Source organism: Dendropsophus ebraccatus, chromosome 10, assembly GCF_027789765.1.
Source record: "Dendropsophus ebraccatus isolate aDenEbr1 chromosome 10, aDenEbr1.pat, whole genome shotgun sequence".
NCBI lineage: Eukaryota > Metazoa > Chordata > Amphibia > Anura > Hylidae > Dendropsophus > Dendropsophus ebraccatus.
Genome location: NC_091463.1, coordinates 24,247,541 through 24,275,428, shown reverse-complemented (window position 1 = coordinate 24,275,428; position 27,888 = coordinate 24,247,541). Strand labels below are relative to the sequence as shown.

Genomic DNA, 27,888 nt, shown 5'->3' with positions numbered 1-27,888 from the left:
TTAAAAGCAGCCTAGAATAAAGCTTTGGTGTGTGATATTTTCTATGATTTAATGCTGTAGAATAGACATTTATTCGGCTATAGACTTGAATTGTTCCGTTACTTAAATTCCAATATATTCTTATATTTTTTTCATCTTACCTTTCTGATACTGAAGCCACAATTGCTGTTGAACTTTCTTGCTGGGGAATCGGATGGTACAGGTAAGCTCTGAACCGTAAAGAGCCTCTGAAATATAATGAGAGCCGTACATCTGCAGTATAGTTTGTAACTCTTCCCGACTACTGTGGGGACTTATCATCTTCAGCACGTTGGCAAACCCTGTAACAGAACGTTGTGAGATGATTTCTTCACAACATTTTATATTGTAGCACATTATAATACTTCCTAAATCAGACAGAATAATGGATTGAATTGGCATATTGTAAGGAAACGGACTAGGTTCAATAGACTTAGCTACTACCACAGTAATTTTTAAGAAACACTCCAGGTAAAACTGATACATAGGTAACGCTTGCCCTCTGAGAAGGATCACGCTTTTTACCTTCATCATAATAAAAAAGTCCTATTGACCCATCCCCATGCCCCTGCAGTGCAGCATCACCACTCGTGGTCCCTGCTGGGCTCCCGATCCTGTGATGTCATGGTCCCACCCAGAAATGTTTACTCAGCCAATCAGTGAGTAAGGCGGGACACCGCTGCAGTCACTGACTGGCTGAGTGGGTAGTTCCTGTAGGGCCATGATGATTCAGAAGCACGGATGGTAACAGAGAGCGGGCCAAAACCCGAATGCCTGGCTTTTGATTACTGGTGGCTGTAGAAGTTGGATACTGCTCTAAAGCTGCCTGGAAAACATGGATACAGCCATAGGCTATGTTCACACAACGTATATCTACGTAAAATCACGGCCGTAGTACAACGGCCGTGATTATTACGAGAATATACATTACCTTTCCTTCTATGGAATCCCGGCCGGAGCGTATACACACAGTATACGCTCCAGCCGGAATATCTCGCGGCGCCGCAAACAACTGACATGTCAGTTTTCTGTGGCCGCTATTCATTATTGATTAGCAGTGGCTGCTAAACTTGGATAAAGCCCTAAGGCTATGTGGAAAACATGGATATAGTCATTGGCTGTATCCATGTTTTCCAAGTTCAGCAGCCTCCGCTAATCAAATGCCGAACGTTCGGGTTCGGATGGACTCGAACCCGAACCCGATTCGCTCATCTCTAGAAATAAGTTGATTTAGCTGGATACCTCTTTAACGGTACCTAGAAAATTCTAATTCTCCATCATCAAACAAAACCTCATAATGCAATGCTAATGAAAAAATAAAGAAGCGAAAAGCAGAATAAATATAGTACATTAAAGCTTAAACAGGCCCGGTCATTCATGGGTTAAACCTTTTTGCAGTATCCTATAATATTCATTTATTTGTTTTTTTCCAAGGTTCGATATAGCAAAACTTTGAGAAAAATAATAATCAGAGGAGCTGACCTGTGGACAATGAAATTGAGTTGAGCTTCACTTTATAAAGGTTGCTGCGTACTCTCCATTGCTGCACAACAGGGTATCCCATTGCTTCATTATATCTCACTTCACCTAATAATAGTAAGCAGAAGGAGTGTCAGAACATTACAATCACACCGCACTCTCCCCTAGGTTTTAGTGATTTCTGGGCTATGGATACATGGCGGGCAGCCTTTTCTGCACCGTTGCTTCTGAGATTGTGTGCGACTGCTGGATGACAATGTAAAAATGCCCAGGTGACCGTGGTGGTTGGGCGACTCCATGAGGGACTCTCAATACAATATTTAAGTCTCACAGCTTTATTCAACACAAAATGCAGGGTGAATCATTTGATTTAGGGTTCACATATATCTGTTCCATGGGATTGGATCATCATGGTCCTTTACTGTTCTTCTAATAAAAGAGTTGGCTAGGAAAACACTAAAGGAAATATTTGCCTATCCAGCTGCTGGATCAGTCTGGAGTCCAACTGACCCACCGGATCCCAGAAACGATAACACTGCCCACAATCGGATCAGTTTTGGCATCAGTCGGAGATCATCAGAGATCTGGGGCCTTACCTTTATATTAGGCTCAGGTCATATTACATTAGGCTGTCATACAGATACAACTTCTGATGTTCACCAACTTTAGGCTACAATGGATCCAATAGCCCATGGGGCAGGACAGTGCACAGTGTCAGCTATTGTGAAACAATGGGGGAGGAAATTTACTTGGCAAAATGGTAAAAAATTAAGTATATGGCTTGTGTGAAATTACGTCTGAGGCTACATGGCCATTTCTGGTGGTCGCACTGGTTACAAAAAGTCCGACTGTCGAGCATGCTTGGGTCCGTCTTAACCCAAGTGTGCAGGCATTTCATTACTGGTGGATACAGAAGTGGGATGCAGCCCAGAGGCTGCCTGGAAAACATGGATATGGCCTATGGCTGTATCCATGTTTTTATTCACTCCCTAGGGCTGCATTCAACTTCTTCAGCCACCGTTAACGAACTGGACTTAAGCATGCTCGAGTTATGCTCATCTCTAGTTAAATCGCAGTAGGGTCTGGTTGTTTTATCACAGAACCTTTGGCGTTTTTTTCCCATAGACTTCTAAAGAAGGTGATAACACCAGAAAAAATGTCATGTCTATATGCATAATGGCATTTTTGTTTTTTTACATTTTTCCTGCCATCAAACACATGATGAAAGAAGTCCAAGAATTGCAAAAAAAAAAACATGGGATAAAGCACCAAATATAAAACTGCCTGCAGTTATTTACACTAAGGCCGGGTTCAAACAGCGTAAGACACTGGCCGTTCTGTGACCCGGCTGTGTCACAGAATGGCCGGTGTCAGCAAAGATCACTGCAGTACCGGCTGGATGAACTTCATTTATGTTGAATTGGGATGCTTATGCACCCGCATCCCAATTCAAAATTGCACACAATGGAGAGTGTGGCCAGAGCCGCACTCTCCATTGGATGAACTGACAGTTCTGTGCAGCTGCTATTCATTGAATAGCGGCCGCACAAAACTGACATGTCAGTTTTCGCTGCAGCCACCTGCAATGCTGGCCAGAGCGTATACTATGTGTATACACTCCGGCCGGGTTTCCATTGTCTGCAGCACAATGAAAATTATCAATTAATCACAGCCGTTGTTGCAAATTGCAACCATGGCCGTGAATAATTGATAATTTACGTTGTGTGAACTTCCGCAGCAGATCCACAGCAGATTTGACAGTGCGGATTTAATGCTGTGTTAATTCATTAGTCAAATCTACTGCGGATCCGCAGCAGAAAATCTGGTGCGTTACGGTACGTGTGAAGCTACCCTTAATGAGAAACGCCATAACAAATGGCAGAATAACCGCCAAAAGGCAGGAAAAAAAAACTGAAGGCATTTTTTTAGGGTGTTTTTGTGTTTGTTTGTTTGTTGGTTTGTCATTAGCTTAAAAAAAAGTGAAAAATTTGTGTAAGGGAAACCTATAAAACACATGCTAAAACACTTTTTTCGTTTTCTCCCCCGGAATTAGTAAATCCCCCCATTGTTTAGCCCAAGTTGCTGTATAGGACACAATGATAAGTCACCTTGGGTAACAAGGACAGTGATGCTCCATCTTATAAGAAGGTGATTATCACATATGAAGCCGGTTGCAATCAGACATATGATCGCTGTCAAGTACAAAATTATTAACCTTTGATGTCGTATTAAAAAAAAAAAAAAAAAAAAATTGCTGCGATATGCCGGCAACAGCAGTTGATCTAGTAATGAGTAATGTCTTGTGTGGGAGGCTTCATTGTCATACAAATATATGGATCTTTATTATGGCAAATTTAGTGCTGCCTCAAAACCGATAACATATTCATAGCTTCCTGATTCCAATCTGGAGAATGCAGAGTACATGTCATTGTCACAGAATTACAGCTGGTGCTCGGTATAGAGGAGTCCTAGTTATTAGAAGGATGGTCTGAATTGGCTCGGTATGTACCAGCAATGATGCTAATGACAGATGAAAGTAAAATTTTTATAATCCACCATATCCCTAAAACTGACAGATTTAATGGTAATAGTTGATCCGCAGTGCAGAAGACCTTGAATAATAGAGGATAAAGACTGGCCAGGGAAAGCTGAAATCCCATTGACGTTCTGAGGATTTGACAGATTTGGGGGTAGATTACAGCAGGCGGATTATAATGCCTATGAAAGGGATTGTTATAATCCCATTCATATAGTCAGCACTGATTGTAATCTGAAAAGTGGGAAAAGGAATCTGCCAAAATAAGTGTAAGCTAACAATCCCAGCAGATTCCCAATTAGAAGGGGATCCCTATGTAGATTGGGGGCACATTATTCTGCATATCTATTCAAGAGTCAAGCGTTTTAGAACCCGTTCACACTACAGAATCGGCGACAAGATTTCTGGCGGACCCGGCTCCGAATCCTGCCTTCAATCTGAATGAGAGGGCCACGCGCCTCCGCTCTCCGTGCTTTTTGGCTCAATTAAGCGGGGAGGTGCGGAGACAAGCGAGCCCTCCCATTCAAACAGATTAAGGGTAGAATTCGGTAGTGTGAACAGGGCCTTATGAAGGACTCCAGGTTTGCTACCTTAAAGGAGAAGTCCGGCAAAAATTTTTATTAAAGTATTGTATTGCCCCCCAAAAGTTATACAAATCACCAATATACACTTATTACGGGAAATGCTTATAAAGTGCTTTTTTCCCTGCACTTCCTACTGCATCAAAGCTTCACTTCCTGGATAACATGCTGATGTCACTTCTTGGATAAAATGGTGATATCACTTCCTGGATAACATGGTGATGTCACTTCTTGGATAAAATTGTGATGTCACATCCCGACTCCCAGAGCTGTGCTGGCTGTGGCTGCTGGAGAGGATGATGGTAGGAGGACACTGAGGGACACAGGGCACTGGAGGGACACTGAGCATCCCCCTGCCATGATCCTCTCCAGCAGCCACAGCCCACACAGCTCTGGGAGTCGGGTCGTGACATCACCAGGAAGTAACACCTTGATGCAGTAGTAAGTGCAGGAAAAAAAGCATTTTATAGGCATTTCCCGTAATAAGTTTATATTGGGGATTTGTATAACTTTTGGGGGCAATACAATACTTTAATCAAAAAATGTTGCTTTTCCTTTAAGGCTATGTTCCCACTCTGTATGACACTGGCCGTTCCGTGACCCGGCCAGTGTCAGAAAAGAGCATCCCGGATGATCTTCACTGCCGCATAATTTGGATGCGGGCACATCCGTGCGCGCCCGCATCACAATTCCACACTCTATACAATCAAGCGTGCGGCGAAAGCCGCAGGCTTCATTGTGTGAACTGACAGGCTTTTCTGCTGTCACTATTCAGTGAATAGCATCTGCAGAAAACTGACATGTCAGTTTCTTGCGGCGCCGCTAGGGATCCCGGCCGAAGTCTACACTATGAGGGAGATTTATCAAACATGGTGTAAAGTGAGACTGGCTCAGTTGCCCCTAGCAACCAATCAGATTCCACCTTTCATTCCTCACAGACTCTTAGGAAAATGAAAGGTGGAATCTGATTGGTTGGTAGGGGCAACTGAGCCAGTTTTACTTTACACCATGTTTGATAAATCTTCTATGTTTATACACTCCGGCCGGGATTCCTTAGAAGGCAGCAATTTGTAAGTTCTGTATCAGTCACAGTCGTTGTTACAACGGCCGTGATTATTACGAAACTTATGCAGCGGGAACATAACCTAATAGGGAATCTGTCAGCTGTAATTCACATTCCGAACTGCTGACACTGTTGGATAGCTGTTAGGGCAAGGATATACATGGTACCTTTCATATATCTGTCTGTGCTTCCAGAATGTAGAAAAATGCTTTTATTCTTCTGTGCAAAGAGACAAAGAGGCTTTCCCAAGCTCCTGAAGTGGTGAGGGCTGTGACACCTTGTTCCCCTTCCCATCCATATCACTGCTTGATTGACAAGCAGGATGACTTGTAAGCAGGGTCAGGTATGAGAGGTGGAGCGTGAAGTGTTACAGCTTGCAGCACACTTGGGAACGCCTCTTTGACTTTTTGTGCTATAGAATCAAAGCATTTTTGTACATTCTGGAAGAACAGACAGATATATGAACGGTATCATGCTCAGCCACTGCTCCTCACATTGTCTATGGTTGTTCAAAATACAGCCCAATAAGTTCTGCACTCATCAATAGAGAATGACATAGGCACAACTGACCTCCATTCTCATAAACGGTGGGGGTCCCAGCTTTCAGACTTCCACTGACCAGCTAGTTGGGACAACCCCCTTTAATTTTCTCTATTGATGTATGGTCTCAACTAAAACACGGTTTCTGGCCTCAGACGAGGTTTTGGTCTATCGTATATTCAGTACTAATTGTCATAAGATCCTATATGATAAAAGAGAAATACTACTTAGTAGACATTGTAGCAGCCTATAGCACTGACCTGTAAGCAATAGTATGTCCGGTCGGGGCTCAGACAGAACTCCTCTACATTGTTCTTCCACGGGAAGTGGAATTACAAGAAGTCCATCGGCCAGTTGTGGGAAATCCTTGATGAAGTTATTCTCTCTACAATAAGTAAAGATAGGCGTAACTATGAGAAATATACATTTTTAACAAAATAAATAAATAATAATAATAATAAAAAAAAAAAATATATATATATATATACACGAATATCCTGTGAATTGCTATGTTATCAGCACCATATAAAAAGGTATTTCCATCTTCACCAACATAGTTATACTTATAGGGCTTGTCAATTAAATATTTTTTGCATTTATTCAGCAAACTTGTCTCCTTCTCCTGATATGCTGCTCTTTCCCTCCCATTGCTGTCTAGCTTACTGACCACCACTCTGCTCTAAAAGCAGTGTTATGGCTGGTTTACACATAGCTTTAGTAGCCATATTTAAATATATATTATACAGTGTATATACACTATGGGGGGAATTTATGAAGTCCGCCGTTTTCTGCGACCGGGTTAAAAATGTCCCCGCATCGCCAACACTTCGCTGATTTACGTAGACGCACTGCCTCTACATAAATCCCGTGCGCACCAATGTGTGCGCCGAGGAAACCTATGCCAGCTCAGAGTAGGTGTAGGTTTCCTTATTGTTTTTCAGCGTGGCCACTTTCTTCCAGAGACAGCACCGCTCTTGTCTCCAGTTTGGGTGCAGGTTTTGTAACTTAGTTCTATTGAAATAAATAGAGCTTAATTGTAAACCACCATGCCCTTGGATTGCGACACCCTTCCGTCTCTCCTCCCCGCACTCTTCATCACTAGGAATGCACCCAGGCAGGATTTTTCCTATTTATCACATGTGTGAACACTGCACAGGTGCCTTAACGATCCAGCTCATGTACAGTATTCACACAGGTGAGGAATAAGAGAAATTGTTTTAGGGGCATTCCTTATGACGAAGAGGTTGGGGAGGAGGGACAGAGGGGTGTCACAAAGTTACTGCATTGGTATTCTAGGCCATGCCAATTTGACACAGGGTTGCAAGTTTAAAAGTTGTTTTTTAGGACAATAACCGCATCACCTGCCGAACCGACCCCAGGACAGATCTTAGATTAAAAGCAGTTATCTGAAAGTACAAGCAGTTGGGGGGGGGGGGTCAGATTGTGGGTACAGAATCACTTTAAGCAAGTCTGAGGCGCGCCTTCAATTCCCAGAGTACAATCCAGGAAAAAATAAGCATTGGTCTCTTGGTCACTCCTTCTGATGCCACCTTATGCCTTCATTGCACTCTGCTTCATTTTTTCTTTATATTATTTGTGGTGGTATGTTACATTGTCCCCGTCATTATATAGTTTCCAATAGTAATTATAATATGGATGACAGCTTTGTTGCTCTCGCTTTGTGAACAGACTCAGTAAACTATTAATTTATTGTGGGTTTAATTACTGTACATATGTGTGTGTGTGTATATATATATATATATATATATATATATATATATATACACAGTGGTACCTTAGTTTAAGAGTAACTTAGTTTAAAAAAGGGCTTTGGTTTAAGAGCTCACAGTTTTTCAAAATTGTGACTTGGTTTAAGAGCATTGCCTTGGTTTAAGAGCTCCCTGTACTGGGTGGGAGGGGGAGTGGGGGAGGGGCATGGTCTTCATAGCGGGGTCTACAGCCCTGTACTCTGACCCAGGAAGTCTTCCTCACCTCCCAATATATATATATATATATATATATATATATATATATATATATATATATATATTTATTTTTATTTTTTTTCTTGCTATATTTAGATCTACACCCTTTTTGTCTTTTTGCCATTCTTTTCCTATTTTAATATGGTGTAATTGGGACAATTGACAAGGATTTTCTATATTACTTTTCCTAGAGTGCCCACTTTTTGTGTAGCTCCGAGTCCTGTCCCTTGACCTATTTCTAATTAGATCTGAAGATACTTGATATACAGGAGTTATTGTGTAGGGGTTAGGGGATTACATTGTAATGGTGATCTATATATGGGGGGTCAGGGATAGAATACAAAAAGGAAACGTTTTAGGAACTGAATACTAATTCTCACTTAGATCTAAGCGACTGATGTTATTTCCATGATTACATTTTCATTTATCTCCGGGGCAATACATTTGCCTTGATACATCGAAAAGCTGCAGCAAATCAGTGTAGGGCGCATTCACTCGGAGAAAATTATTCCAGGAATCAACCCCACCCCCCATCCTTAGCTAAACAAAGCAAGTGCATAGGAGAAGTCTGTGAAAGGGGGGTTGTGTATGGGAGAAGATGATGCAAGGGGGGAGCAGTTGGTGAAAGAGAGGAGGAAAGTGGTAGTAGTCTGTGTGAAAGGAGAAACTATGGGTAGTAAGGGCCCCATTACACGGGATGACTTTTGTGCGAAAAATCGTTATATCTTTCGAATTTAAAAGATAATCGTTTTGAGTAATTTCAGTTATAGATTGAAAAATCGTTAGTTTGTCGTTGATCGTTGATTTAGATCTAAACTTAAAATTATCGTTAATTGTTCGCTAATCGTTCACTGTAATTCCATATTCGTTTGCTCACTAATCGTGTAATTGCACATTGTCCATTTTTTTGTTGGGATCAGAAGGAATAAACGATCTTTGTAACGATCACAATAACGATCGTAGCAACGATCGTAACTAACGACTATTGCTCTGTGTAATATGGTGAAAAATTTCAGGTTAACGATAAACAATTATATAAACGATAAACAAATAATCTCGTTTGCGATCGTTAATCGTTAAAAATCACTCCGTGTAGTAGGACCCTAAAACGTTCGCATTGAATAAGATGTCGTTCGGTCGTTCGCAGTAGATATGAACGCAATAGCGAAGAAATGGCAAAGAAAAAGCGATCGCAAATGCGATCATAAGTAACGATTATCGTTCCATGGAAATGAGTGAACGTTTTCAGGTATTTCGCAATAGCGGTCGTTTGAGATCGTTAATCGTTAACGATTATGCGAACGATAAAAACCAAAGAGAGCTGTTTGTGAGAGAAGGGGAATCATGGGTAGAAGTAAGCAAGAGGAGAGAACTGATGTCTGAGAGAGATGATGGTACCATGGGGAGTGGTAAGCAAGATAAAAGGCATGAGTATTAGGATCCTATTACACGGCGATCATTTTGGTACACAAAGGCCAATCTACTAGATCGGAGCTCAATTACTGGACCTATTAGACAGCCCGATAATCAGGCAGTAAGGTCTGCATGGACATCGTTAGCGATGTCCATGCAGCCCTTGCCCAAACACCTGATACCTTACCTCTCAACGCTCCCGGTCTTCTCTCCTGTGCTCCCGCCGGTCCCATCCTGTAATTGGCTGAGCGGCCTATCAGCTGACAGGCCCATCAGACGTTGCAGCCGCCAGAAGTGGGAAGCAGCGGAGCACAGGAGAGACGACCAGGAGCGGGGAGAGGTAATGTATCAGGTGTTTGGCCATTCGTCAGCCGTTGGCTGCGCATTGCTATTACCCACTAAAATACACCCCCTTTAACATTGGATTTTATATTCTGATACAAAGTAACAAATGTCCAGCTGTGAGCAGTACTAGTGCATATGCAGCCACAACCAGGCAGCAGGAAGAGCTCTTCGCAATGGTGAGGGATTACATCACAGGGTATGCTAGGAAGCCGGAAGATTTTTCTGAAAATCATGAAGAGTATGGAGAGATGTGTGATCTTCTCTGCTACCGCGCCATTTAATCAAGTCATTAATAAATTATGTATGATGGGGAATGTGATCTCTGAAGACAAACATGAACATTACACTCTAACATATTCCACGAGTCTTCTTTAACCAACAATCTGAATACCTAATGCTAAGAATTTTAAAGATGCGCTGACTTGTAATTTATATTTTCCTCTGTAATTATTTTTTTCTCTCTTATGCCTTATGGGTGAGCGGCAGCATCTGGGCTTTCTGCAGCAGGAAAAAACTGATTACATTATGTTGAGGATCCTGGTAACATTAATATACATAGACATGCATCAACCTGTCCGCAACTCCATACCTGATATACAAGCTTACTCAAGCAGATGTAGCAGAGCTGCATTGTCATAGTCATGTAACGTCTTGGGGCTTAGTATATTCTGGGGATAACTCTGTATTGATTCCCAATTGATTCTCACTATATCATAAGAGAAACAGATCACTGATCTCAGGGAGACCAGACAAAGATAACACTGCTAGCTGAAGCGCTCAATGCAGTGAAATCCTAAATGCATTGCTCCCGGGGAAACACGAATATGCAAAAAAAAAAAAACCCTGTGCAGCCTCATTCAAGAGTGTCGAGTCCCTTTTTTTTGCATATTTGTTTTCCAGGAAGCAATGCAGCTACAATTTCACTGCATTGAGCGCTTTAGCTAGCAGCAGGAAGTGTTATGATTTGGTTGGTCTCCCTGAGATCAGCAATCTGTTTCTCTTATGGCTCTACTAGGCATTGCTCCCACCTAGCCAGAATCCTGCTCCACACTGATGAGGGACAACACCCTGAAACAGCTGTCTGTGGATGGATACCTGGCCTTTGTTTTTCCCTTGTCATTACATTGACTTATATGGCCATTTAATATGGTGGTTTTGGTGGTTTCCCTACAGGAGGCTCCTGGGTTTCCAGACTCTTGAATGAGGCTCAACATGTTCCTTTTTTTGCATATTCATGTATTAGATATCACAATTCTACTTTTTGTTTTATTATTGACAATGGTTATTGTATTTATCCTGTATCCAGAATTGACGTTGGATGTTTTCATGTTGACTTGGATAAACAAACACCTATCTGTGCACCTGACTCCCCATTTATCCCCATTGTGCTAAATAAGTTATGGCACCATACGGCATGTTCTGGGCAATGTTCTGCCTGGAAATCTTGGGTCCAGGTGTAACTTTGCACCATCTACCTAAAGATAGTTACAGGCCAAATACACCCTTCATGGTAATAGTATTCCCCTATAAGTGGCCATTCTCAGCTGGATAATAACCAGTATAAAAAATGTTCAGAAATTGTTTTAGGTTGAGGACTTTAGTAGTGGGAATTTGATATATGAATGCCCCACCTTACAACTTAAAGGGGTACCCCAGAGGAAAAAAATAGTTTTTTTATCAACTGGTGTCAGAAAGTTATACATATTTGTAAATGACTTCTATTTAAAAATACAACCCTTTTAGTACTTATCAGCTACTGCAGTGATTTTCAACCAGTGTGCCGCGACACATGGTCGGGTGTGCCGCAGGGAAAGTTCTCCAAACTATGGTGCCCCTGTGAAACAGGAGAAAACAATGGGGGAGAGAAACCTGGGGATGGGGGAGAAACAGGGGAGAGAAGTTTGGTGGAGAGAAGCAGGGGGAGAAGTATGGTGGAGAGAAGCACAGGAGAGAAGTAGGGGGGAGAAGTATGGTGGAGAGAAGCACAGGAGAGAAGTAGGGGGGAGAAGTATGGTGGAGAGAAGCACAGGAGAGAAGTAGGGGGGAGAAGTATGGTGGAGAGAAGCACAGGAGAGAAGTAGGGGGGAGAAGTATGGTGGAGAGAAGCACAGGAGAGAAGTAGGGGGGAGAAGTATGGTGGAGAGAAGCACAGGGGAGAAGCATGGGGGAGAGAAGTATGGTGGAGAGAAGCACAGGGGGAGAAGAAAACAGGCCCAGGTTTCACACTGAGTTAGTATAAATACATTTAGAATCTATATTATTGACTATATGTATAATATGTACTGTTTTAGTGTCATTTTGTGCCATTTTGGTTGGTGGTGTGCCCCGGGATTTTTTAAGTATAAAAAGTGTGCCGCGGCTCAAAAAAGTTGAAAATCACTGAGCTACTGTATGCCCAACAGTAAGTGGTGTATTCTTTCCAGTCTGACACAGTGCTCTCTGCTGCCACCTCTGTCCATGTCAGGAACTGTCCAGAGCAGCAGCAAATCCCTATAGAAAACTTCTCCTGCTCTGGACAGTACCTGCCATGGGCAGAGGTGGCAGCAGAGAGCACTGTGTCAGTCAGGAAAGGAAACACCACTTCCTGCAGGACATACAGCAGCTGATAAGTACTGGAAGACTTGAGATTTGTAAACAAAATAATTTACAGATCTGTATAACTTTCTGACAGTTGATTTAAAAGCATTTTTTTCATCTTTAAAGAAGTATTCATATCTTGTAGAGATGGCTTCCCATCCCATTCCACCCTGTTTATGTCCACTGAAAGTAAAAAAGGATAAAGCATAGGTTTCAATATGTTGCTGCCCATGGTGAGACTAACAATTCTTTCCATACTTATTATATATTCCGTCTACTTCCCCTAGTTCTGAGATGCTGCTTTGCGCTAAAACACGAAAATCTGTGTGTCAGCTTTTCTCTACGCTGGGAAAATTAATCCCTGTGATTTTACAAGCGTTAACCTACCCAGCATCACAAAGAAGCTACAAAGTTGCAGATACAGCTAGTCAGGGACTTATTTACATCAGCCATCTCAGAAGCGAAGGGGGAGGAGGGGAGACAGAGAGAAAAGCTCACACACAGATTTCTGTGTCTTCAGCAGAAAGCAGCAGCTCCGAACTGGGGGAAGGAGACTGAATAGATAAGAACAAGTATGGAAGGAATTGTTAGTCTCAGCATGAGCAGCAACATATGAACAGTTATGTTTGAGCGGAATACCCCTTTAAGCACACCGTTTGGAGACTCTGACCTACACAATGTTAGGTTTTAATAAATAGGTTTGTAATGCTATGCCTGTTCCGTGCATATTTCCTATGCAGCTATGTGAGAATGAAACTTAGTTCACACCAAACTCCAGAGCCGCAGCTTTTCATTTGTTCATTTACACATGGCATATTATTTATTCAGGAGGCCTTCTCCTTCCCAACTGTGCAGTTTATTGGAAATTGCTTTGGATTCCTCAACATTTTCGCTCTCATCAAGGTGCAGGGAAATAGTGTGATCTGCACATCTTTAATTCTCTGTAATATTGTACCTGCAGTGGTATTACCCTTGAAAGTCATGTCCTTCAGTGTGAAAAGATAATTCATCACCTTGTGGAGGAAGAAAACAATGCATTTAGCACTCACAGGCGATAATTCATATGGCCAATTAAGTATAAACACCTGCAAGAAGCCTAAAGCGTATTATATACATGCTGATCGGATCACACCCTGTATTCCCACAGCACGGGGGACAAATACTTTATTACAGTCAGAGATTTAGCCAAAGCTTTGTGTTATAGACTCTGGGCTCCAGACCTTATATTACATATGATTATTGCTTCAAAATGATCATGTAACATTTCATGTGTCATCAGGGGCATAACTAGGATTCACGGGGCCCCGAAGCAAAAAACTGTAAGGCCCCCCTCCCCTACGCACAACATATATATGATGTGGCCAAAAAATAAAATCTCTTGTGGCCAGAGGCAGAATCCTGCAGCTACAAAAGTGACTGGCAGAGCAGAGAGCCGATGGCTGCTTGCTCTGTCAGTCCACTGTTTTTAACTGTAAGAGCCCATTAGGAGCCCTTATGGTTAAATATATAGGTGCAGGAGCCAACTATATTTTGCTTACCCCCTTATGTACTGCAGTGTATAAGTGACCCAAGGTTCAGAAGACAAGAAGGTATCTGCTTTACTGCTGGTGCACTGATAACCCCTGACCTCTGCATGGACCTCTGCACATTTTCTTACTTGATTGCAGCAGCTGTAGAACAGAGGCTAGGGTTTATCAGTGCAGTGAAGCAGAGACCTCTTTGTCTTATGCTTGTTAACCCTTTTTTGTGTTGCAGCATTAAAGTAAGCATTGGGTCACTTACACCCTGCAGCTCATAAGGGGTTAAGAAGAAGGACACAGGGCAGCTCTTACCTTTTTCCCAGCCCCCCTTCCCCCTCTGCACATTTTCTTACTTGATTGCAGCAGCTGTAGAACAGAGGCTAGGGTTTATCAGTGCAGTGAAGCAGAGACCTCTTTGTCTTATGCTTGTTAACCCTTTTTTTGTGTTGCAGCATTTAAGTAAACATTGGGTCACTTACACCCTGCAGTTCATAAGGGGTTAAGAAGAAGGACACAGGGCAGCTCTTACCTTTTTCCCATCCCCCCATCCCCCCCCCTCCCTTTGCACCGGGCCCCATAGCAGCTGTCTACCCTGCCTCTGTGGTAGCTACGCCAGTGTGTCATGTATATGGTCTTTTATAATATGCCCCCAAGATGTCATAGAAGAGCTCTGCAGGGATATGAACACTATATACTGTATATATGTACATACACGCACAGCACATTCTGTAGACTACAATAAAGACAACAGCATTTATTGGTTAGGTTCACACTACGTAAAAATGACGTCCGTCTTTCATAACAATGGGTGTCATTGTACAGATAACGGCCATCATTTGCACAATGACGGACACTAGTGTAACGCCTGGAGTAGTGGATCCACTGGACCGTCACTAGCGATGGCACTAACCTCACCAGGGAGCGGAGTCTATGGGGCCGCTGGTTTTCACCAGAGCCCGCTGCAAGGCGGGATGGACTTGCTGCGGCAGGCGACCCCCAGGTCGCTACCCCTGGCTTGGTTGCTAGTGACTGCAGGTGAGGCGTGGCAGGATCAGTAGGCAGGAGGTAGAGGTCTGTAGGCGTGATCGCAGGTGGCGGACAGGACTCAGGAACAATGGGAAGGCAGCGGGCAAGGACTAGGGACAAGGACAAGGACAGGAACAAGGGACAAGGACTAAGGTCAGGAACAACAGGGAGCTGGGCCAAACGCTATGGGAAGCATGCAGAGGCTCCAACACCTGGGAGGGGGCAGGGCTGAAACTTATAGGGGAGTGATTGACACTAAAACCAATTAGGAGCGCACTGCCCCTTTAAATCTGAGACAGCTGGCGCGCGTGCCCTAGGGGGCAGGGACGCGCGCGCCGGCCAGCACAGTGACGGGCAGGAACGAGACACGGTGAGGCGCCCTCCTGGGCCGAAGTAGCCGCAGCACCGGGTCCCTGCATGTGGACACCGGCTGCTGCGGAACTGGGTGAGGAGTCACGGCGGCGGTCCGGAGTGCGGGACCCGCCGTGGCCCTAACAACTAGCCATAAACTGCTTCTATAACAATCCCATCCGGCTGTCTCATACAGCTGGGCACCGGACCTGACTATACTAGATTGTTCAAGCAGAAGCTTTAGGCTGGGTTCATATGCAGCAGTAGTGTTGGCAGTTCTCCTGGGAGAAACCTATTAACCACTTAATGACACAGTGGGTCCCAGATGTGTATAGAGAGCTATTGGGACCAGCAAATGATATCTTTGGGCCCTATTACATGAAGCGATAATTGGCCAATTCGGACGATTATAGATCTTCGTAATGGTCTGTTTACACAAAGCGATAATTCGCCTAATAGATTGTTTAACGATTTTGAAGCAACAATTTGCTTTTTATAGCGATCAGCGTTTAGACGAATAAATCGTTAGAAAAATCGTTATTGCATTCGTTTTTAAGATCACTTAAGCCCATCTCACACAAAGAGTGAATCTTTAAAATACTGTTTACACGACGCGATCTGCGAATTTTTAGCGAACGACCAATGACGATTTGAGAACATGCTGAAAGATCAAAGTGATCGATTTCCCGCTCGTCGCTTGATCGTTCGCTGTGTTTACACGAGCGGATTATCGCTCAAATGTGATCGTTATCATGAAAATTCGAACAATAATCGTTCCGTGCAAACGCACCATAAGGCTATGTTCACACTTAGTAAGAGACAGCTGGGTCACGGAACGACCAGTCTCTGAAAAGATCATCCCAGCCGGTACTGCAGTACCATCCGGATGATCTTTCGGTCATCAGTGCGCGCCCGCATCAGAATTCCCCACAGCACACAATAGAGCGAGCTGCCAGAGCTGCGCGCTCCATTGTGTGAATTGACAGGGTTTTCTGTGGCCGCTAGGTATCCTGGAGACAAAGATCAGCCAATTAATCATCAGCTGATCGTTTCTTTAGGCCCACGTAGGCCTCTACGTGTATTAGCGATGCACAGCCAACTGCTAAGAATTGACTAAACTGTTCATACATTATTTCTGCACACTCCCAGTCTTCTGCAGCTTCCCTGAGCTGACGGGCCGCTCAGTCAATCACTAGCCGGGACCAAACAAATGGACATAGGAAATATTTTTTTTTTTCTTACAAATCAACCAGATCAGAAAATTACGGTATATAGATTTGTAATACTTATCAGCTGCTGTATGCCCTACAGGAAGTGGTGTATTCTTTCCAGTTGCACAGTAGGCTCTGCTGCCACCTCTGTCCAGAATACCACTTTTGCTTTGGACAGTTATTCACATGGACAGAGGTGGCAGCAGAGAGCACTGTGTCATAATGGAAACAATACAACACTTCCTGCAGGGCATACAGTAGCTGATAAGTACTAGCAGACTTGAGATTTTTTTTATAGAAATAGTTTACAAATCTGTATGACTTTCTAACCGTTGATTTAAAAACATTTTTTTCCACTGACGTACTCCTTTAGTGTTCATGCGTGGTGTCTATTTGGCTGACATCAGTTGATTAGAATTGAAAATACAGTCTTTTGTGCTGGAGTACCCTTTAAAAATAAAAAAAATAAAAAAAATCAGGTAGCTGTGTACACCACTGTTGACATCTCAGATTTCCCACAATAGCACCCGGAATCTGTGACTCACTGTATTTGGGTTTGGACTCTCACTGTATTCGGGATGGTTGGGAGGTAGCGTAGGTTCCCTTTTGTGTGGTCAGATTTTCGGTTGGAGTAGGATAAAAATAAGTCAAAAAGGAAACTTAAATTCTTCATCTTTTTATTTGGTCTCACCTGAAAGTCATCTGAAAAACTTGACCTTGATTGACTCTCTGAGTCTTGTTGTCAAAACCATGAAGCATCTCTCCGAACAATGTGTCATTCTGGTGACCTTCTGGACGCAGACACTTGGAACCTTCACAAAGATCCGTCACCATTAGACACGATCTGCCATCTGGTGCTAGCCGGTATTCGTCCACACAGCTACATAAACATCAAAATAAATATGTACTAATAACCAAACAAATGCATAGAGGAAATTAACACAAACATTTGTATATGTAACCGCTTGAGGAATTTTTGTGGGAATTTTTAATACCATCACATTAAGGAACATTATCTAACTTTTATTAACTCTTTTCAGGTGAAGGGGAGAAAAAAAACTCAATTTCAATCTTGTTTTTTTTTGTTTTGTTTTACATTAAAATTTTTCACCATTTAGGCTGGGTTCACACTGCGTTTTTGCAATCCGTTTTTTTTTCATCCGTTGTTTGCAAAAAACGGATGCATTTGAGTGCATCCGTTTTGATCCGTTTTTCCATTGACTTCCATTGTAAAAAAAAAAAAACGGTTCAGTTTTTTTGACGGACACAAAAACTACTTTTGTGTCCGTTAAAAAAAACGGATCCGTTTTGATCAGTTTTTTTTTTACAATGAAAGTCAATGGAAAAACGGATCAAAACATATGCACACAAATGCATCCGCTTTTTTCATCCGTTTTTCATCCATTTTTTGCAAAAAACGGGTAAAAAAAACGGATTACAAAAACGCAGTGTGAACCCAGCCTTACTGTGTAGTGTTAAAAAACCTGTTACTAGAGATGAGCGAACCTCGAGCACACTCAGGTCCATCCTACACTGAACGCTCTGCATTTGATTAGCGGTGGCTGAAAAACTTGGATGCAGCACTAAGGCTGCCTGGAAAACATGGACACAGCCATAAGCCATAGGCTGTATACATGTTTTCGAGGACTCCTTAGGACTCCTTTTTCAACCTCGGGTAATCAAATGCCACACGCACAGGTTCGGACAGACCTGAGTGTGCTCTAGATTGGCTTAAATGAACCTGTATACTATATACTGACAGTACCCGCAATACAATGAGGGCTATACCACATTTTCATTTTACTACTTTTGCACAATAAGACTATAAAAAGTATAATAAACACTAAAAAAAATAATAAATTTTTATGTCGCTATGTACAGAAAGCAATATTTTTTATTATTTGGTCAATGGATTTGTAAGGTTAACTGTAACTTTTATTGGTACCATTGTGGGGTACATAAAAGAGTTGGCTCAATTTTTTGTCCTTTTTTTTTTTTATGGAGTAGAGGCCACCATGAAATAATAATTCTGGCAACAAGGAAAATATTCCTAATTCTAGCTATATTTGTGCCACAAAAAACTGATATACATATCTAGCACCAAATTTATTATGTCTTTTAAAGAGTGTTTACAATAAAAGGCTAGGTTCACACTACGTAAGTTTCCGGCCGTAGCACGTTCCGTGAATAAGCGGCTGGAGATTTACGTAGTTTGCGTACAATGGAAAGTATACGATCTACGGCTGCACAGTTCACACTACGTAAGAACTTACGCCCGGATCGTATGCAGCGCCGTAAAAAATGAATCAGACCATTGTTTCGGGGCGGAAATGCTGTAACTTACGCCGGTTGCGTAACATGCGGTCCCGTACGGAGTGGTGATTTCTTCTTTTTTACACTTTGATTTGCCGATCCAAAAGGCTCTGTGGGGTGTCCGGGGCTAGCCGAAGATATCCAAGTAAAATACCGCTGTCAGATCGCTACGTACGCCGCTCGGGAAGCGTACGTAGCTTACGGGCTTAAGTTCGCGGACCATACGTAGCCGGCCGCAACTTGCGTAAATCCCTGCCGGAGTTTTACACGTATATGTCTGGCCACGAAAAATATGCGGCCGGACATATACGTAGAGTGCCAAATGGTGTAGCTTAGAGAAAAAGGTAGGGCTTAAAAGCAAGGGGTGTGGCATAATTTTACCAGTGGGTGCCAAAATTATAAGAAAATATTGGTGCAAAATGCTAAATCAAAAGAAAAATTGTCTAACATGTCTTGTTACATGATCTGAACTAGAAGCGTGTCTAGTAGTGTTGAGTGCACATGCGGAACTGGTCAGGTTTGGCAATGTTCTCCGAACCTAAACACTTGGCAACTGCTGAAGTTGGATGCCGCCCTAGAGCTGCCAGGAAAACATGGATACAGTCTATGGCCGACCGTTCCGTGACCCCGGCCGCAGTGGTTCTGATGCGGGCGCATTAGTGCGCGCCCGCATCAGAACCTCCCACAGCTCACAATGAAGCAAGCGGCCAGAGCTGCTCGCTTCATTAAGTGAACTGACAGGGTTTCCTACGGCCGCACGCAATCCCGTCCGGAGCGTATACGATGTGTATACACTCCGGCTGGGATCCCATAGAGGTATAGGCAATGTTCAACACTGCATAACTTTTACGGCCGTACTTTTACGTAGTGTGAACATAGCCTATGGTTGTATTCATGTTTTCCAGGACTCTCTAGGGCGGTATCAAACTTCTTCAGCTGCTAGGAGTGAAATAAAACGCTGAGTGTTCGGGTTCCAAGAACGTTTCCAAACCTTAATAGTTTGGCAAGTGCCCTCAACACTAATGTCTACTTTACATCAGCAACCACCATACGTATCCTTTGAGATGCTTGATGGCACCGTAAGTCTGATGGGAAACTCCAGCGCTTGTGGTATAAAAACGAGGGATAGCTTTTTTTATTTAGGGCGACATTGCAATTTCAAATACAGTATAGCTGACACCAACTTGTTTTGGGACCCTGCGGCCTTTAGTCACGGGGGCACAAAACACTTTGGAATCAGCTGTATTGTGTTGACAAGATGACATTGTTCCCTCTATAGAATAGTCAGTATCGTATTGTTCTGATTTTGGCAGGATAATCTAAACAAACAAACTAAAAAAATTAAAAAAAATTCTGCCCAACCACTTCATTCTGGTGGTGTTCCTAAGGTGGGGCTTTAATGCCCCAATTAAAAAGCTGGCAAATGGATGAACGTATCATACAGAAAGTTCATATACTTGTGTGAGAGACATAGGGAGAGATTTATCAAACATGGTATGAAGTGAAACTGGCTCAGTTGCCCCTAGCAACCAATCAGATTCCACCTTTGATTTTCCAAAGAGTCTGTGAGGAATGAAAAGTGGAATCTGATTGGTTGCTAGGGGCAACTGAGCCAGTTCTACTTTACACCATGCTTGATAACTCTGCCCCATAGAGTGTAATTTAGAGATGGAGGCAGCAAGAAAAATAATGTGGGAGACTGGCACATATATTTATTTCCATACTTTAGTTTCATTTGGAATTTCCCTTTAAAAATCATGTGGTGCAGTATCAGGGCAGATTCTAGTTTCTATGGCTAAAGTGAAAACTGAAATGTCAATCCCTGTCCCCATTAAAAAAGCAATAAGTAACAAAGGTTTATGTGCAGAAAATGTGCAGTATATAACAGTACCAGCAAAGTGAACTCTATGCCTCTATAGATTATTCATACAGTAACCAAATAATTACTGTATTCCCAGACTGCACATATAACCGTCATTTTCAGGTCATGTGGTCAATACAGTCAACAGGACCAAATAAGAGAGACAAAGGAGGTGACATGAAACAGAAAATTTTAGAGAGTATGAGTGACAGCCACTCTATTGAGTGCAATGTATCCAAGAGACTCTGCAATCTGCTGCCTGAGGCGAGATACTCATCTTACCTCATGGCAGTTTTAGCCGTGGGCAATAAGTTTCCTTGTCCACTATAAACACCCTCTTAAAAATGTTAGTTTTTATCTTGTGATCTTATGTCAGTTCTTTTTATCCACTTACCCACAGAACATGTATATAGCACTCTCATTAGGATCATTTGGTAGGGATATCATCTGTTGTAAACAAAGTTGTTCACAGCCTCCATTGGATCCATCAGAACAGTCAATTCCTTTGGTGTAATCATAGCAGCCGCTTGAATCCTTCATTGGCTTCAATCCCTCAGGACACTGGTAGGAAGAGGAGGAAGAAAGGTGTCAATAAAAGATCATGTGTGACTGTATCATTAAAGTGACTCTGTACCCACAATCTGACCCCCCAAAACCACTTGTACTTTCGGATAGCTGCTTTTAATCCAAGATCTGTCCTGCGGTCCGTTCGGCAGGTGATGCAGTTATTGTCCTAAAAAACAACTTTTAAACTTGCAGCCCTGTGCCAAACGGCAGTATCTGTGCCCTAACCTTGCACACCCTCTCTGTCCCTCCTCCCCGCCCTCCTCATCATTAGGAATGCTCCAGGCAGATTGTCTCCTATTCGTCAGCTGTGTGAATACTGAACATGGGCTGGAACGTTAAGCACCTGTGCAATGTTCAGCATGGAAAAAATGTTCCAGTGGCATTCCTAATGATGAAGAGGGTGGGGAGGAGGGACGGAGGTGCAAAGTTAGGGCACAGATACTCCCGTTTGGCACGGGCTGCAAGTTTAAAAGTTGTTTTTTAGGACAATAACTGCATCACCTGCTAATTGGACCCTAGGACAGATCTTGGATTAAAAGCAGCTATCTGAAGGTACAAGTGGTTAGGGAAGGGGGGGCAGATTGTGGGTACAGAGTCGCTTTAACGTTCCCAGTCCAAACTATTTCACATGGCACTAATATTAAAGGCCACCACCAACAGAAATCGAGAATTGTAAATCGTTTATTGTACCTCCTGATTTTGATAGGATCAGAGAACAATCTTACATTCATGTGATGATTCTTCTGTCTGTGGCATAGGTATGTGGTACAATGTCTAAATCTGCTGCGGATGGATCTGTCCATTTATGAATGTTGCGCCCCTGACGTACGCCAGGGAGAAGACACAGATTCTCCCTTTCTCCCCGGTGTACGCCAGTTGTATCCCCTGGTGCCACAAAGTAAAACAACGTCCGTTATTTGGTACTCAAAACAACTGCCGTTATTTTGAGTATGAAATAACGGCCATTGAAAATTGTTGTAAGAACATAGCCTTACAATGAAAGGTGACACCAGTAGGAAGAGAAAACAAAAGATGATGCTCATAGCTCGGCCTCACCCTTCCTGGGGAATGGCTTCTTCAAAGGTCACAGAGCATGCTCAGACAAATCTTCTATTTATGTCATTAAGACAGCACTTGTCCACTGTTGTCAATGATTACAGGGTTTGGTGTAAAGCATGTCTGTAAGCACTGTTATAAAAAAATATCTTATGCAAGATGGCTGGCCCCCTTAATAACGTATAAAAAAAATAATAATTCGATAATAGAAACTGATTAAAAAAAAGAACATGTTCCAGTATATGTCCCCAAGTAAAAACAATCTAGGTGATATATGACTATATAGTATTTCTATAGCAAGAAAACCTTGGGTCAATCCACTTGTCCTCCAATATGAGTTAAATGTTAAGGATAAAGATGCCTATAAATCTCTTCTGGGCCTGCCATGTGTGATGAATTATTAATACAGTCATGTAGGGTCAGTTACTAGAGACAACACAAAATTACATATCTGTACATATATTGTTAGAAAAATGATTGCACGTTTAATTTGTTGTTCAATGTTATCACCTTTATCTGCCTAAGGGTAAATTCACATGGGCGGATCCGCAGCGGATTTAACGCTGCGAATCGATCCCCTGTGAATTCCCATGCAATTACATATTCGCAGCGGGATGACAAGCGGTTAGTGCCGTCCGCATTAACCCCCGCCGCCCGGGAAGATACATTACCGGCAGCGCGATCCGGCCGCATCTGAGGTTCCCGGAGGTCCCGTGCAACCTATCAGTGCATGGCCCCGCCACAGTCACTGCGCGGGACCTCCGGGAGCCGGGAGACTCAGATGCGGCCGGATCGCACTGCTGGTAATGTATCATCCCGGGAGGCGGGGGTTAATGCGGACGGCACTTACATACTGGAAGCAGGATGACTATCCCGCTGCAAGTATGTAATTGCATGGGAATTCACAGGGGATCGATCCGCTGCGGATATAGCTGCAAATTCACAGCGTTAAAAACCGCAGTAGGAACGTGCTAAACCACAGCCGTTGTTTGATATTCAAATCAATGGCCGTTACTTTGAGTATCAAAGAATGGCCACTGAAATTATGCTGTGTGAACATGGCCTTAGGCTATTTTCCCACTATGGGATCAAGTGATGACCGCCTTTCCCAGCTATGATCCTGTAGAGGGAACATACCCTAAATGTGATCTTTAATGTGCTCGGAGTTCTCCTTAAAAGCCTCCACAAGAGAAATAAAAACCTTCACTTTGGGGTTCTTTTTTTCCATATAACTAATATATATATATATATATATATATATATATATATATATATATATATATATATATATATATATATACATACTGTATATACTGTGTGTATATATATATATATATATATATATATATATATATATATATATATATATATACACTACCGTTCAAGAGTTTGTACTTTTCAATGAAGATAACTTTAAACTAGTCCTAACTTTAAACAAATACACTTTATACATTGCTAATGTGGTACATGACTATTCTGGCTGCAAATGTCTGTTTTTTGGTGCAATATCTACATAGGTGTATAGAGGCCCATTTCCAGCAACTATGACTCCAGTGTTCTAATGGTACAATGTGTTTGCTCATTGGCTCAGAAGGCTAATTGATGATTAGAAAACCCTTGTGCAATCATGTTCACACATCTGAAAACAGTCTAGCTCATTACAGAAGCTACAAAACTGACCTTCCTTTGAGCAGATTGTGTTTCTGGAGCATCACATTTGTGGGGTCAATTAAACGCTCAAAATGGCCAGAAAAAGAGAACTCGAACTGAAACTCTACAGTCTATTCTTGTTCTTAGAAATTAAGGCTATTCCATGCGAGAAATTGCTAAGAAATTGAAGATTTCCTACAACGGTGTGTACTACTCCCTTCAGAGGACAGCACAAACAGGCTCTAACTAGAGTAGAAAAAGAAGTGGGAGGCCGTGTTACACAACTAAGCAAGAAGATAAGCGCAGTAGAGTCTCTAGTTTGAGAAACAGACGCCTCACAAACCCCAACTGGCATCTTCATTAAATAGTACCCGCAAAACACCAGTGTCAACATCTACAGTGAAGAGGCGGCTGCGGGATTTTGGGCTTCAGGGCAGAGTGGCAAAGAAAAAGCCATATCTGAGACTGGCCAATAAAAGAAAAAGATTAAGATGGGCAAAAGAACACAGACATTGGACAGAGGAAGACTGGAAAAAAAGTGTTGTTGACGGATGAATCCAAGTTTGAGGTGTTTGGATCACAAAGAAGAACGTTTGTGAGACGCAGAACAAATGAAAAGATGCTGGAAGAATGCCTGACGCCATCTGTTAAGCATGGTGGAGGTAATGTGATGGTCTGGGGTTGCTTTGGTGCTGGTAAGGTGGGAGATTTGTACAGGGTAAAATGGATTCTGAATAAAGAAGGCTATCACTCTGCACCGCCATGCCATACCCAGTGGACAGCGCCTGATTGGAGCCAATTTCATCCTACAACAGGACAATGACCCTAAACACACCTCCAAATTGTGCAAGAACTATTTCCAGCAGAAGCAGCAGCTGGTATTCTATCATAGGTAATGGAGTGGCCAGCGCAGTCACCAGATCTGAACCCCATTGAGCTGTTGTGGGAGCAGCTTGACCGTATGGTACGCCAGAAGTGTGGGAGCTGCTTCTAGAAGCGTGGGGTGCAATTTCTCCAGCTTACCTCAACAGATTAATAGCTAGAATGCCAAAGATGTGCAATGCTGGAATTGCTGCAAAAGGAGGATTCTCTGATGAAAGCAAAGTGTGATGTAAGAACAATGTTATTTCAAATACAAATCATTATTTCTAACCTTGTCAATGTCTTGACTCTATTTTCTATTCATTTCACAAAGTATAGTGGTGAAGAAGTGTGACTTTTCATGGAGAACACAAAATTGTTTGGGTGACCCCAAACTTTTGAGTGGTAGTGTGTGTGTGTGTGTATATATATATATATATATATATATATATATATATATATATATAATTATTTTTTTTTCTTCCTTTTCTTGATATACTATTCAATTTACTCATCCTAATTATAGAGGATTTTACATTAAAAGGAAACGATAGCTATGTGAATCACTTGATCCTCTGAAAATACTTTGGGTATATAAAATTAGGATTTGTGTACAACTATGATAACGGGGGAAAAAAACATTGGTGTTTAAATTTTTATTGTATTAATGGACTCTATAACAACAATGTGTTACTATTTATTAGATGCTTTATTATTAATGCTGCCGCTTATCATCCACCACGGCATCTCAGTCTATTGAGTTATGTTGGACAGGGGAAGAGGAGCTGCCTCAGGCAGTAATAGTAATGTCTGCTTCATATTTTAATACTACCCTTGGGGGAATATCCCTAGCATCTACATCACCTTAATTTGTGATTTCTAGTTGTTTTTTTAATAACATTCATGAGTCATTTGGTTTATTTTTAATTAGGGTATAACACATAGACCGTCCCTGGAGATCTAGCACATCACATCAAATAACAGAAATCACAGACCTCATCTTAGAACTTGTCAGCTGAACAGAGGTGTTGAGTGCAGGAAAGAAAGGTAAGGAACTTGAAATAGTCGATGATAATGAAGCATCAGCATAACATTGTGCTGAGCAGTCACTGCTATATATATATAGATACAGATACACAGAACAAAGCAATTTTGATGCAGTTAAGGCCTCTTGCTCATTTATGTCAAAGTCTCCATTAGAGGAAAAAACATTCCAGCATCTTCAGGAAACCATCTTCATTTTATTTCAACTGTTTACATACAAACATGGCAACACCCGGACCCCCACAAATGTTACTTGGGTCTTTATTAAGTAAACTAGATAAAGAAAGAATATGCAATCATATATACATGGGCAATATATACAAATGTGTGTTTTCAGATGTGTCCACCCTCACCTTTCCCTTAGATGTGTAAGGGAATTTTTGATGACAGCCTTTCAACACGATATCCCGACAGTATTATCATTTATCATATCTTTAGAATAACACAGTGAGATAGGGTTATAAGCTCAAGTCGCTTGTGAACAGATGTTAATCTCACAAGATGTATCACAAAATATATTCAGTATAGAAATAAGATGACAATGGACACATCTGTGTATAGAGGGGACAGTGGATGATAGTTTCACCCAAATGCTGCTCTATGACCTATGGCGCCCTGCACAACATAAAGGAATAAAAAAAAGTAAACAAATAGAAAATAGGGTAATATATAGTAATAGGTGGGAACATGTCTGATGACACCAAAGAACAGAACAAAGGATCCGGTGATCATTCATGTGACCCTCTCATTTTACTCAACAATAAGGTTTCTGTCAACTAGTGCTGATCTAAAAGATCCACCCTCAGTGCAGACTCAGAACATGTAATAGGGTCCTGAGAAAGTTATAAGGTCTGGTGCATTACTTGTCCAGATTGTGAAGGTAAATTGTAACATATGTCATTCAGATGTGTCTAGCCTTACCCTTCCTTTAGTTAAGGTAAAGATCCAGTTTCTTCATTTGCATAGCAATTATTGGCTGTTTATGAACAAACACTGTTTATACTGCTAGTGATAGAGTGTCACACCAGACATCTCAAAATAGATTAGATTTAGAGTTAAAGGGCAACTCTGGGCAATAAAAACAGGGAGGGCAGGGGGTGTTAGGAACATAACAATCAAGCTAAACTTACATACCAGGTGCCCCTGCATCCACAGTGGCACCGCTCACTGTCAGCCTCTGGCCTCTTGACTTTCCCAGGTTCCTCTGCCATGACTCCACAGGAGCTACCTGCTCAACCAGTTAGTGACTGCAGTGGTGTCCTGCCTCAGTCACTGATTGATTGAGTGGGACCATGATGTCACAGGGCCAGGAGATACAGGAGACTGGCAGGTGACCATGAGCGGGATGCTGTGGGGGCACCGAGATAGGCAAGTTCCCAAAACCTCCTGCCTTCTTTTCTGATTTCTTTTTTTTTTTTTACAGCAAATTTTGCCATAAGATCCGTTTATCCGTGCAAATCTGTTTATTACTAAGAAATTAACATTTACACTAAATGTCATCAGTCACATTATCAAATCAAATGGTAATTTTATAAAACCTATATTGTGTATTGTTTCTGTTTTATTTTGACTGGGATACCATCCAATTACCCATTGTGCAAACATCATTTCATTCCTTGGGGTATGGACCGCTTTGCTTTAGAGCCACAAAAACAATACTAATTTAGAGGAATTTTAGTATAAATGCTCTGGGGGAAAAACGTAAACCACAAGTAATCTTCTAGAAGAACACCGCATATGCCTATGTATACTCTAGGATTTAGCAATAGAAAACTTCCCACTAGGGATAGAACAGGTGGAAGAAAAAAAATTTTATTCTAAAAATTATACCTTTCTACTTCCAGGATTGCAGCTGGAGCCATTGGTCATTCTTTTACCTACTCTAAGAACA

At 42.1% G+C, this 27,888-nt stretch overlaps 1 protein-coding gene and 1 long non-coding RNA gene across 3 annotated transcripts in view; one reads left to right on the top strand and one right to left on the bottom strand.

Annotated features, from left to right (window-relative positions):
* ASTN2 (astrotactin 2) overlaps window positions 1-27,888 on the bottom strand; it is a 526,582-nt gene that overhangs the window by 138,976 nt on the left and 359,718 nt on the right. For both annotated transcript variants that reach the window (XM_069943247.1, XM_069943248.1), the window contains exons 11-15: window positions 21,214-21,380; window positions 17,337-17,525; window positions 6,478-6,602; window positions 1,501-1,605; window positions 141-320 (exon numbers count right to left, since the gene is read on the bottom strand). In XM_069943247.1, the coding sequence (XP_069799348.1) occupies window positions 141-320; window positions 1,501-1,605; window positions 6,478-6,602; window positions 17,337-17,525; window positions 21,214-21,380 (766 nt within the window). The remainder of the gene's footprint in view (window positions 1-140; window positions 321-1,500; window positions 1,606-6,477; window positions 6,603-17,336; window positions 17,526-21,213; window positions 21,381-27,888) is intronic.
* On the top strand, window positions 155-27,888 carry LOC138765999 (uncharacterized). Its single transcript, XR_011358665.1, has 3 exons — window positions 155-202; window positions 25,885-26,000; window positions 27,842-27,888. It is a non-coding gene; the product is annotated as an uncharacterized lncRNA (long non-coding RNA).